Below are 13,365 nucleotides of genomic sequence, written 5' to 3'. Positions count from 1 at the left end.
GATCTGGCAAAGTTACTACTACTAGTACTACTACTATTACTTCTATTCCACCTTGCTATTAGGACTTCAAGATGGTATACTAGCTTCTTTCATTTTATCCTTCTAATGGCCTTGTGAGGGGAGTGAGTGAGATGGTGAATGGCCCATAGCCACCCACCGAGTTTCATGGCTTAAGTGAAGGTTTGAACACGGGTCTCCCAGACCCTAGTCCCAGCAAAGATTGCCAGCCCCCTTGAGGCCCCAGGGCCCATTTGTAAACCAGAGACACTCATGGGCACCACACACATCATAACATGTTGACTAAAGCAGAATGCATCTTCCAAGCCTAATTTTAGAAGGGGGAAGGGAACCTGTGAACATCAGGTAGGGTCTCTGGGCACACGTGCGTCCATTGGCAACACCTGCTCTAATCGTACCACACTGGCTCTGAATAATGGCCTGCTGTTTTCCCATGATTAAAACTATGGAATTTGTTACTGCAAGATGTGACGGCTGCCACCTTAAATAGTTTTAAAAGAGGATTAGAAAAATTCACGGATAATAAGGCTATCAATGACTACTATTCGTGATTGCTGTGTAGCATCTTTAGGTATCAGAGGCTGTAATGCCATTGAATGGCAGTTATTGGTGGGTAGGGAGAGGATATTTATTTGGGCTCATGCCCTGCCTGCAAGCTTCCCATAGGCTTCTTGGGGGTTGGCCACTAGGAAACTACAGTTAGAATGGGACTAGTCTGATCTAGCTCAGCTTTTCTTATTTCGTAGGTACTGCACACATCGTACATTTAAAGCACCCCCCCCCCAAGAATCTTGGGAAATGTAGCTTCCCCGATTAGAGCTACAATTCCCAGTTTTCTTGACAAACTATACAGTTCCTTGGCTTCTTAATGAGGGGAATATGTGCTTCAGATATAGGGTTTTTAGGGTTTTTTTAAAGGCCCACTTAAGAATTGGTTAACATTAAAATTGGTTGCCAGCAACCATTTTCGGCACCTGCTCCAGAGGAACAGCAGCATTCTCTTACAACCACTTACTTGGGATTAAGCCTCAATGAACTAAATTGACTTATTTCTGAATAGGCATACATAGGATTGTGCTTTAGCCCTGCTGACCTCTTGTCAGGAGTCCTTGGCACCTTACAGGCTAATACTTTCCATTGTGCTGTGGATTCTTACCCAATAACCTTTCTTCCTCAAAAGCTTTGAAAGAGTGAACAGAAACAGAAGTTGAGCCAAAAAATCTTGTTTTCGCCTAGGGATTTTAATACATGCTCTCCCAGTTTTATCTCATGCATGCCAAAGATTCTGCGCGGCTAATTTTATATCCACTAACCGAGCAGCACTGTGACGACTAGTAGAGCAAGGAAGTGTCTCTAACATGCCGCTTTAGGAGTGAACATCAAAGCCAGCCCAGTATTCCAAGTCCCTTTAAAGTGGCGGCGCTCAGGCTGCCATTGGTCGAAGAGGGTGTGACGTATTAATTCTATTTCGCCGGGGTCGGCGCGCCATCTGATGGTTTTAACGAGTTTGCATCCGTGACCCATTTGTTTGCAGGACAGAAGCGGCTGCTAAGGAGGTGGGGATACGGGAAAGTTTATTTTGTGGGGGCGGGAAGAATTCTAATGGCGACAAATTTCCAGAGAGTTACTCTGTGTGTGTGTGTGTTATGATTCCCAAAATGTGGGTGGATTTCATATATTCATTTCCCCAACCGGGACGCGGTGGAGGGAGCCATCCCCACGTGCGTTTCAAGCCTGAGGTGGTCGGATTCCAGAAGCACCCCTCCAGGTTGTTCCCGGGTCCCGTGCACCCGGCGCGGTGGCTGAATCCTTTCGCTTATAATCCGAATCGGTTTCCAGCCGACTTCTTTTGTAGGCTGCTGGCGATAGGTTGGAGATAAGCAGAGGGTTGGAGTCGAGCTGGGAAGGAGGTAACGCGCAGGCGACCACAACGGGCGGGCAAGCTGCCGGGTGAGTCGGCCGTTTGGGCGCCAAGATCCACGCCTGGGGGGCAGACGGCGGGCTTTGTTATGCGTGCAACGCCCTGGGGATGCGGAGTGGGGATGGAATGGCTGAGCTGAGCGCTGCATAGTTTGAAAGTGGGTGCAGCTTTTGAATGCAGAACTGCTTTTAAAAGAGAGCGGTCTGACCTGGCACTGCACGTTAGGAGCTTGTCTTCTGCACCGATCCTTTCCCAAGATGTGCACGAGTTTCTCGTTTTTGCTCCCTTATCCTCGCTTTCCCCAGTGCTCTCCCAGCGTTTGCCGGAGCAGCTCACCCCCACCCCTCCGCCTACCCCCGGGCTCGAGCGAGACGCAGGGGCGCTAGTAGCACGTGGCCTTTCCAAAACTGGGAGGGGAGTGGCGGCGCTGGGGGTTGGTGAGTGAAGAAAAGCGACCTCGTTGCATTTTCACATGTTCACGGGAGCTCAAGAGCGTGGAGCCGACAGTCAGTTTGTCCCCCAGACAACCTCCGGATGAAAATGGGTGCTGTGCTTCTTTAAGCCTAAACGGAAGGGACATCTATCTTACTTACTCCAAGTCAGCACGTGAGGTGGCCAAGCTAGGGGGACCCCATTAAAGGCGTTTGTGGATCGCGCAGCCTGATCTCATGAATGTTTAATGGAATCGGAGATACGCCCTGCACCGTGGGGCTTACACTGAAGTAAGCCCATGCCGTACTGGACCCTATGCATGTTTATGCAGAAGTCTCCCATTCAATTCAATGAGATTCCCCAAGTAAGCCTGTTTAGGACTGCAGCCTCATTGTGCCGTTCTATGCATGCCTGTTCCCACTGCATCCCATAGGATTTGCTTTTACCTACGTGGCACAATGGACTACTGCAGCTTTACTGTTTGATCCTAGGCATGTTTATGTGGGCGTCCCACTGAGTTCAGCTGGGCTTACTCCAAGAAAAGTTTCATTGGATTATGTAGCCAAATCCTATACGTGTTTAATTAGAAGTAAGTTCAACCAGTTTCCATGTACGGTAAATCCTGAGTTTATCCAGAAGATCAAGGGGAATCCTAAACATGTTTATCAGCAATAGGTCCTGCCATCCTGTCTTACCTAAATGATAAGCAAAAGGAAAATAATAAATTGAAAATTTCATATCTGAGTTCTTGTGCAACTTTGATGTTCACTCTTTCACTTCTACTAAGCTTAATGTGACCATAACCCACTTACATTGTACATTTATACCTCCAGACATAGTTCCATTGTGGGTGGGCTTGTGACGGTCTAGGTTTTGTTAAACATGCCTAACATTCGTTTTCCCTTTGTAGGCGTGCAAAATGGCAGAAAGACCTATGTGGGAGCAAATTGGAACAAGTTTTATACAACTGTATTACCAGCAGTTTGATACCAACAGGGAACAACTAGCTTCACTTTATGTATGTACCAACTTACCTTTGTTTAGACTGTTTTCTCATTGGTCCTGGGTTATTGACTTGACATCTTTGCTAAAGCAGCAAAAGTTAAGATGTGGTTGAGGTGCCTAACCAAAACATGGGTCTGTTGTTGTTGTTTGTTAACAACAAAATACTGTAAATTTTAGATCTCAGGCAGCTTCCTTTAATTCCTATCGGTAGTTGAAGATAAGAGTCTTGTAATTGAGGTTTTCCAAATATTTTAGACATAATAGTGTGTTTTCTTATCGGCCCCTTTCTAATGTGAAGTGCAGTTTGAGCCAAGGACCCAGAAAATACTGCCATAGGCTTTGCCAAACTTTGCACACACACACACACACACACACACACACACACACACACCCCGCAAACAGTTGTGGGAAGCTGAGTAGAAGAGTTTGGATTTGGATTTGATATCCCACTTTATCACTACCCGAAGGAGTCTCAAAGTGGCTAAATAAAAAAATTCCTTCAGTAGCACCTTAAAGACCAACTAAGTTTATATTTTGGTATGAGCTTTCGTGTGCATGCACACTTCTTCAGATACACCTGAAGTGTATCTGAAGAAGTGTGCATGCACACAAAAGCTCATACCAAAATATAAACTTAGTTGGTCTTTAAGGTGCTACTGAAGGAATTTTTTTATTTTGCTTCGACTCAGACCAACACGGCTACCTACCTGTAATCTCAAAGTGGCTAACATTCTCCTCTCCTTTCCCTTCCTCCCCCACAACAAACACTCTGTGAGGTGAGTGGGGCTGAGAGACTTCAAAGAAGTGTGACTAGCCCAAGGTCACCCAGCAGCTGCATGTGGAGGAGCGGAGACGCAAACCTGGTTCCCCAGATTATGAGTCTACCGCTCTTAACCACTACACGACACTGCCTGGTAGGATGAGGAGTGGAGCTCGCTGAAGGCATCTTGCCTAGGGGTTGAACCTGTGTACTTTGCTTTGGTCTTTTTAATGTATAGATTTTAGTAACGTATACCTTTTTGCAGACAGATGCTTCTTGTTTATCATGGGAAGGGCAGCAGTACCAAGGAAAAGCATCAATCATGGAAAAATTGATGGTATGTTCCTACTTAAAATCAGTAGTTCATAGAATTGTAGAGTTTGGAGGGGCCCAAGGGTCATCTAGTCCAACCCCCTGCAAAGCTAGCTTGCTGCCTGTTGTGTAAGTGTTTTAAAATAATTAAATCCAATAGTTTAACTGAGGAAGTGAAAGGAGAGCACTGATTGACTGATTGACTTCCTCTGTTTCTCATGTGTTTGCATGTTGCTAGTATTATATATCTAAGAAGCTAGGCAGGTTTAACACTTGTTCTCTTTATGGTACTAGAGACTCCCTTTCCAAAAAATTCAGCACAACATAACATCCCAAGATCACCAGCCAGCTCCTGACAACTGTATCCTTAGTATGGTTGTTGGTCAGCTGAAGGTAAGTTTGAAAATTATTTGCATCTTTGGCATGTGCAAAACGTTTAAATCTTTGGCTACCTCGCTGTTAAAGCTGAAACATTAAAGCGTCCAAACAGAATGTTATTTATTTAAAATATCATAATCCGAGCAATAAAAATGGAAAGTGTGTGTGTTAGATGTTATACAGTACATCTACCACATAAAATGAAACTGAAGGTACAATGTAATCAAAGTGACATACTGTAAGATTTCATTTATTTGTCTTTTCACTGAAATAAGCGAGGCATAAAAGGGCTTAAATCTGGTTGGATTTTGCTTTATAATGTTTAAGACTACTATGGGGCTTCTGTTTACATGATGGCCATATTTATATGGAATCTAAAATGTCATCTTCTCTTAATGTAGGTGGATGATGATCCAGTGATGGGATTTCACCAGTTGTTTGTTCTCAAGAACATTAATGACAAATGGATCTGTTCCAATGACATATTTAGGTTGGCTCTGTACAACTTTGCTTGAAATCTCTGTTCTCAAGCATGCCTTTGAGATCGTTCATCTCAATTTTTTTCCCCTAAACAAAACTTGGTTTTAAAATTGCTTGTATTCTTCATTCTTTTGCTTGGTGATTGAAAGAACATGTATATTCTGTTTTAAATGTTAAGCAAACTCATTAGGATGATCACTTCCTCTAATATACCTGCACTTCGCTCCTGCACATGTCACATAAAACATTGTGTATATAAAGTATTGTAAAAATGCTCTGCTTGTCTATTTTAATTGCATTAAACATGTAACTTGCAAAAAGGATCACTTTTAAAATTGCTCTGAAATTTAGCTCTGAAATAACCACAAGAAGTCCTGTTGGTGGACGTGAGGGAATAACCGTTTTTCTTAAATGCATTTCTTCCACATGACTACATATTTCATATCCTCATGTTATTTGTTGATATGATGGCATGAACTCTGGGTGAATTTGCAATGCTAAGTTTGCATTTTGAATATATTGTTTGCGTGAAGTCTGAGGCGGCTGGAGCCGTTCATTATCATGGCAGTACAAGCCTTTGAAAATTAAAGAGTGCACCATTGTGCCGCCCCGTGTTGATGGAACTTGTTATGGCTAAAGAGTTATCAGAAATAAGAATTTGGCCCATTCATAGGGACAATGAAAGCTTTTCGTTTTAAGCAGGCTTTTAACCTCTCGAGTATAATTTGAGCTCTATTGAATATTTTGTTTATATTGAATTTATTGAGCTCACCATGAACACTTCCTTTGTTCTCTTATAATGGCAATGGCACCTACCTGAGAGGTGATGGAACTGAGCTCTGGCTGGAAAAAAAGCTCTGGAAAGTCGTATTCAGCAGACGCCTTCTGAATGTCTGAATATAGGGGAGCTGTGGGAGAAAGGAGAGCTGGCAAAAAAGCTCCACCAATTTTAGGAGCTCTGCTGTCTTGACAACTTGCCCTGACTTGGTGTGAATAAGATAGAGCTCATCAAATGGATCATCCAGAGAACTTCTGTTAACCAGTTAAAGAACTGCCCTGATAGGTATTCTCATTGCTGCCTTTCTTGGCTTTGTAGGCCTGGCACAATTTGGATACACCTGGCCGGTCAAAAATAAATAAATGTCAGGCACCCAAGTCTTTAAGGCTGTCAGTGGCTACTACCCAGCCTGGCTATGATCCACCTCCCCATCATAGGCAGTATGCTTTTGAATACCAGTTTCTTGGAAACACTGACATGATTCTCAGCTTGGCAGAAACATACGTGCACTAATTCTTGAGGCCAATCTAGATGTTCAGGACAACGCTTTGCTCTTATTTGCCGCAACTCCATGAACTTAAGCAATACCGGTAGGTTCCCTATCCAGTTTATTTGTGGCATTGGAACCAGAGTGTGCAGAATAGAGCTTAAAAGCAATAGAATGCTGCAAAGTGTGTCGGGGGAAGAAAATAGGTTTGGGCACTTTTCATTTTGATTTTTGTATAAAATTTATACCCCACTTTTTGATCACATGATCAAGGCAGCTCACCATAGATTGTAATAGTAGACACATATACACGCGGTCCAATAGTTCGTGGTTAGGGAACCTCCAGTATGCAGGCTAAATTTGACGTGGCATGGGTTCCAATTTTGCTCGTGAAGCTGTTTTCCTCAAACCACACCCACTTGCCCCACTCCTGATGGTATATATGTGACTGCCTCTCCTCATAGCTGCCAAGTTTTCCCTTTTCTCACGAGGAAGCCTATTCAGCATAAGGGAATTTCCCTTAAAAAAAAGGGATAACTTGGCAGCTATGCTCCCCATATCAACAAAACTGGGCCCTTTGATCATCATATGAGGTGATCATCACGAGAGGTCCAAAGGGCAGCAACCCAAGAACGGGCCTTTTCTGTGGTGGCTCCCAGGGAGGCTCCTTGGCACATTAATTACATATCTTCAGGCAGCAGGCAAAAATATTCCTCTTCTCCTAGACGTTTGACTAATTAAACAGTCTATGGCCTTTTAAACTGAGATGGGGGATGTTAATGTTTTTGTTTGTCACTGTGGTATGTTTGTGTTTTTATATTGTGAACCGTCCTGTGATCCTCAGATGAAGGGAGGAAATCCAATAAACAAACAATATACCGGTAATAAGATAAATATGAGGCAGGTAGAGATGTCACTCGATGAGCTGTGCAGCCGAGTCCCCCATGAGGAACTTGATTGCTTGTGCTGCCAGTTCCTGCCTGAAAAAAGCAGGGTTGAAGTCACCCCCCTATCAGATGATGGGCAGTGACCAAGCTTGCTGATCAGCAGCGCTTCAAAGCACCATGCAGGGCTGTTTGTAATCCTTCAGTGGTGCTTTGAAGTCCCAGCAATCATCAGCTGACTTCTCTGTGGTCTCAGGTGATTGGCAGGTCAGAGTAGGGGAGCTAAGGAGCAACTGGCCCCACCAGCCAGATCAGGTCCCCGATCCCTGCCTTGGCTAATGGAGGAGGCCACAGGATGTTTCCCTTCAGCTCTGAAGCCCCAGGACAACTGGTGGTGCGGTAAAGATTATTTCTGGCAGGGACTGGGGATGCAAGCTCCCTGCAACAGCTGCATCTCTGGCTAATGGATGAAGCCAGGCTGGTCTTGCTGCAACATTGTCCTGGGAGATGCAGGGTGCAATTAAATGAGCAGCAACCCATACTTTTCTTTTCCATAAAGGCAATTCCTAATCTAGCTGACACTCTGAGATGGGAGCTTTATCAGTGATGGGTATCTCAGTGTTGAATTTTTATGCTGGCGCAGCAGAGGGACCCAAATGCCGAAGTCGGCTATCTCCCATTTTTTCCTTCCTTCCATCCACGCAACATTGGGCCAAGGCCAGCAGGTTGCCTATAACGTTTTACAATATCAAGTTTAGATAGTGAACTCTTCATTTACTAAAGAGTCATAAAGCTATCACGGGCTGCTAGCTATGATGTTTATGCCCTGTCTGTCACGGTCCGTGTTACAGTCAGTTAGAGCCCAGTACGTCGGGACCAGGGTAGAGGGCAGGAAGCAGGAATCAGAAGTCTAGGGGTCAGGAAGCCAAGGGTCCAAGAGTCAGGATACCAGGAGTCAGGAAGTCAAAGCACAGCTAGGTGGGTAGCATGTTGCTGTGGCAAAGAGCCAGAGGGAAATGCTGGTCTTATATACCCCTCCCGACCCTTGCCACCAGGCCCCAGTCCTGTGAGGTCCTACCAGTCACAGGGCCTGTTGACATTTTCACCCCTCCCATTGTGAGAATCTCCTGATCTGGTGTTATGAGAAAGGAGGGGGCGGAAACTACTTTTCTGTTCTTCCGTCCCTGACACAGAGAGAAGGGTTTCGCTCTTATCTTTGTAGTGATAAGTTGGCTGCATGAGAGCTGCTTTCTCATGTATGTCTTTTGTGTTTGTAGTAGCTGTTTGTAATAAAATGAGGTATGCTTCAAAACCTCCACAGCTAGCTTCTCTCTCTGCTGATTATTTCTCTGCTGAATTTGGTGCTCGCAATGTGCAGTTGTGAGTCCACTGCACCAGGACCTGTTCTCCAAGAAAGTCAATGTAATCGGAAGGTTGCTGAAGGTGCTCCAGTCGCCTAGCCCACGCAGGGGCTCAAGACGGGCAGAACCTGGCGATATACCCACAGGGCCTGGCTCCTGCACGCACTCCTGACACTGTCTGTCTTTGTTGTCAGGATGCAGTAGGCCTCTGAATACCAGCTGTTGAGAATCACAGGAGAGCTCTGCCGTGCCCAGGTTCTGCTTGCAAGCTTCTCTTGAGCACCTGGCTAACGGAGGGCTGGACTATATGGGTCTTTGGCCTGGCCCAGCAGTTTCTTTTTACAAGTTCTTACAAGCTTAATGGTGGAGCAACAGCTTTGCACACCAAAGGTCCAGTCCTGACATCTCCATGAAGGGATGGACAGACTCCTGTCTGAAACCCTGAAGAGGCATTTCAAGTCAATAGAAGTAGCTAGATGACCGACTTGGTATAAGGGAGACTATTAAGTGCCACTATTGGTCTCACTCTGTTCTGCCTTGGTCAGACCACACCTGGAGTACAGTGTCCAGTTCTGGGTGCCATAATTTAAGGATATTGACAAACTGGAATGTGTGCAGAGGAGGGGGACCAAGATGATCAAGGGTCTGGAGATGAAGCCATATGAGGAACGGTTGAGGGAACTGGGTATGTTTAGCCTGGTAAAGAGGAGATTGAGAGGAGAGATGATAGCCATCTTCAAATATCTAAAGGGCTACCATCTAAGATGAAGCAAGCTTGTTTTCTTCTGCTCTGGAGGGTAGGACCTGAACCAATGTATTCAAGTTACAAGAAAGGAGATTCCAACTAAACATTAAGAAGTTTCTGAGAGTAAGAGCTGTTTGACAGTGGAACAGACTCCCATGAGAGGTGGCAGGCTCCTTCCTTGGAGGTTTTTAAGCAGAGGTTGGATGGCTATCTGCCTTGTATGATCTAGTTGAGATTTCTGCATTGCAGGGGGTTGGACTAGATGACCCATGGGGTCTCTTCCAACTCTACAATTCTATGATACTATGATTTATGTTAAGTATTTAAAATGCACTTTTCACGCTGATGAATTCTCAAAGCAAAAAACATTAACAACAGCAAAAACAAAATAGATACAGTACAACATCCAAAGAAAAATACAGAAATAAATCAGCATTATTATGTTACCAGCAAGGAGAATAATACAATGAACTACAGCTCAATTATACTTACTGGTAATTGTCCATATGAATGGGCTAAGTTCTCATATCTGATGAATCTTCAGTCGTAACAAATTCCATAAACATGGGGCAGCAAGAGAGAATATTCTTTTAGTTGTCAAGGACAACCTAGTTTCTCAAAGCAGCAGCATCTTCAGCAGAGACTACAGTAATTACTGGACCTTGATGATCAGGGAGATGCATATGGAAATAGGCATGCCATCAAGTAAACAGAAATTACACTGTATAGGGCTTCAAATGTAAGAACTGCTGGCACTGTGAAAGTAGCCCCAAGCAGATTGGAAACCAGTGGAACGTGTGTAGTATTTTATACTCCTGGTGGCTACCACTCTTCACCAGACTTGTTGGCACATTTTTGCCAAACTGAACTTTTAGAAGTGCTTTCATGGGGTGTCCTATGTGGAGCACAGTAGCATAGTCCAATCAAGAGGTCACCAGGGCATGCAGTTGCAAGGTCTCTCTTCCAGAAAAGCATAGAACTGATAGTAAGCATGGCCACAGCCTTCAGCTGAGAAAGCAGGAACCCTGTATTCAAGGCTTCCTTCCAACCTGTGAACTTGTTCTTTCAGTGGGAGTGTGATTCCATGCAGGACAGACCATTCTACCACTTCTTTGACTTTAGAACCATCCATTGTTAGTATCTGCAACTTCTCTAGAGTACATTTCAGTGTGTTTACTTTGATCTAGCCTGCTTCTGACACCAACCAGATGTTCAAGGAAGACATCTGGTTCAGATGGAAAGGAGAAAGAGAGCTTGGTGATGTTAGCATTACAAGGACAACCCACTTCAGTTTGCCTCTGCTAGTAGTTTCATGAACATATAAGCATGGGAGACAGAATAGATCCCTGTAGGACACCGTGAACAGGCTCATTGGGAAAGAATGTCTTCCCATCATCGTTTTCTGGAATCTTCTGATCAGGTAGGAGCTGCATGACTGCAAATAGTGCCCTCCAATGCCCAACACATGTCAGACAGAAGAATACCATCATCCGTTGTATCAAAACCATCTGAGAGGTCCAGGAGAATTAGTAAGGCCATACTCCTGTTTTTTCTGCCGACAAAGGTCATCAATCCAGACAAGCAAGGCAGTCTCAGTCTGAAATACAACCCTTTCCTACTGTTGGCATGTTTTGTTTTTAAGTGTTTGAAAAGGTTCTTTGCCACTCTGAATCAAGCTCAGGTGTTTAGTCCTCATTTAAAGCTACCCAGTTCTCATCCCCAACTACAGTCTATATTATTATTTTTACTTGTTGTGGCCAAGTCTGTGAAATAGAGAAGAAAGGAAAGAGAAAGTGGAAGTTCCCCTGACTGCCTCCATGTTTCCTTGAGTCTCCAGCAGGACTGGTACCCCCCAACCGTCCCCCCTTCCTCCTCCTACCTTGACTTTAGGCCTCCTGACCCGGCCTCCCCGCAGTGCCGCTCCCGGCCTCCTGTAGGTCGTTCCCCACATCCTGTGGCGAGCATGCGGCTTCGGAGACGAAGCATTCCACATGGACTGGTCGGTCGGCGGCGTTGGTTGCGGTGTCATTGCGGCCCGGGGTGCTGCTGACGTATTTGGCAGTGGGGGCTGGCCTGCCTCTCACAGCGGGGTCTGCATTGGCGGTGGGGCCCGGCCTGCCTGTGATGGCAGGTGCCGGTGGGGCAAGAGGCAGGATCCCGCCATCACCCTTTGAGCCCCCGCCCTTGGAGTAGTAGCTGCTGGGTTGTTATTCCCAGCAGCCTCCTCTGTGTGAGTCATGTAGTGATGCGTCTGTTACGTCAGCGCCCAATAGAGGGCGCTGTCCTGAGTTTTGTTTTTGGAAAAACGGGTTTCTACCTGGCACAGGTGTGACATCTGTCTATGCAAACTATATGATCACTCACGTATTCGCATGTGACGTTGTGTCCAATTTTCAATGGAATCGGTCAAGCGGTTTCAGAGAAAAGTGGAGACACACAAACATGGACCTTTTGCATTTTTAAACCAAGTCATACCTTGGTTTAAGTACGCTTCGGTTTGAGTACTTTCAGTTTAAGTACTCTGGGCCCGTCTGGAACGGATTAATCCACTTTCCATTACTTTCAATGGGAAAGTTCACTTCAGGTTAAGTACGCTTCAGGTTAAGTACGGACTTCCAGAACCAATTACACTTATATTTCGGGTTAAGTACACTTCAGGTTGAGTACTCCGCGGACCCGTCTGGAACAGATTAATCCACTTTCCATTACTTTCAATGGGAAAGTTCGCTTCATGTTAAGTAGGCTTCAGTTTAAGTACTCTGTGGACCGTCTGGAACGGATTAATCCACTTTCCATTACTTTCAATGGGAAAGTTCGCTTCAGGTTAAGTACGCTTCAGGTTAAGTACAGACTTCCGGAACCAATTGTGTACTTAAACCAAGGTACCACTGTATAGATTATTGTAGTAGTAGTAGTAGTAGTAGTAGTAGTAGTAGTAGTAATACCCTGCCGATCTGAGTGGGTTGCCCCAGCCGCTCTGTGTGGCTTCCAGCAAATATAAAAGCATAATAAAACATCAAACATTAAAAACGTCCCTATACATGGCTGCCTTCATATGTCTCCTAAATGTTGTAGTTATTTATCTCTTTGACATCTGATGGGAGGACATTCCACAGGGTAGGTGCCACTACACAGAAGGCCTCCTGCCTTGGTTCCCTGTAATTTCACTTCTCGCAGTGAGGGAACTGCCAGAAGGCCCTTGGAGCTGGACCTCAGTGTCTGGGCTGTATGATGGTGGAAGAGGTCCTTCAGGTATACAGGGCCAAGGCTTTTTAGGGCTTTAAATGTCAGCACCAACACTTTGAATTGTGTTTGGAAATGTACTGGGAGCCAGTGTAGATCCTTTAGGACCAATGCTATATGGTCCTGGTGGCCGCTCCCAGTCACCAGTCTAGCTGCCACATTCTGGATTAGTTGTAGTTTCCAAGTCACTTTCAAAGGTAGCCCCACGTAGAGTGCATTGCAGAAGTCAAGTGGGAGATAACCTGAGCATGTACCACCCTGGAGAGACAGTGCACAGGCAGGTAGGGTCTCAGTCTGTTCCAAAAGATCTCTTTGAAGTGTGGAAGCTGTTTCTGCATGGGCTGATCCTGCATCTTTTTAACAACGTGGGTAAACAATAGCACATGAATGGGAAATCACAGGAGTTTCATGGGAAGTAGCCTATCCAGGTAGTTCAGTGTTCCATGTTCCAAACAGCACCAAGTGTACTATTGCCCAAAGTATAGTCAAAGTGATATTGTTGACCACCATCCATGACCATCCTTGGCTGAGATTGATGGGAACCCAACACCACATGGAGAG

At 45.1% G+C, this 13,365-nt stretch overlaps 1 protein-coding gene across 3 annotated transcripts; it reads left to right on the top strand.

Annotated features, from left to right (window-relative positions):
• Window positions 1–1,354: 1,354 nt before the first annotated feature.
• On the top strand, window positions 1,355–5,626 carry LOC118089863 (nuclear transport factor 2). 3 transcript variants are annotated; one of them, XM_088676257.1, is made up of 6 exons: window positions 1,493–1,574; window positions 1,858–1,968; window positions 3,282–3,389; window positions 4,402–4,473; window positions 4,743–4,841; window positions 5,228–5,626. In XM_088676257.1, the coding sequence occupies exons 3-6, from the start codon at window positions 3,291–3,293 to the stop codon at window positions 5,339–5,341; spliced, it is 384 nt and encodes a 127-aa protein (XP_088532383.1). In that variant the 5' UTR covers window positions 1,493–1,574; window positions 1,858–1,968; window positions 3,282–3,290; the 3' UTR covers window positions 5,342–5,626. The 3 variants fall into 3 exon arrangements, with proteins under 3 accessions (XP_034980814.1, XP_088532383.1, XP_088532384.1); XM_035124923.3 differs by lacking the exon at window positions 1,858–1,968 and having other exon boundaries at window positions 1,355–1,574; XM_088676258.1 differs by lacking the exons at window positions 1,493–1,574; window positions 1,858–1,968 and adding an exon at window positions 2,349–2,661.
• The last annotated feature ends 7,739 nt before the right edge of the window (window positions 5,627–13,365 follow it).

Source organism: Zootoca vivipara, chromosome 8 (genome assembly GCF_965207765.1).
Source record: "Zootoca vivipara chromosome 8, rZooViv2.hap1.1, whole genome shotgun sequence".
NCBI classification, from domain to species: domain Eukaryota; kingdom Metazoa; phylum Chordata; class Lepidosauria; order Squamata; family Lacertidae; genus Zootoca; species Zootoca vivipara.
Note: the sequence above shows the minus strand (reverse complement) of the source record. Positions and strands in the feature narration are given on the sequence as shown.

Bases quoted from the DNA above. Each gene is read 5' to 3' on its own strand.
- LOC118089863 (XM_035124923.3), top strand. From the start codon at position 3,291: ATGGCAGAAAGACCTATGTGGGAGCAAATTGGAACAAGTTTTATACAA. The intron at 4,474-4,742 runs GTATGTTCCTAC...TTATGGTACTAG, and splicing joins CAATCATGGAAAAATTGATG to AGACTCCCTTTCCAAAAAAT. The intron at 4,842-5,227 runs GTAAGTTTGAAA...CTCTTAATGTAG, and splicing joins TGGTTGTTGGTCAGCTGAAG to GTGGATGATGATCCAGTGAT.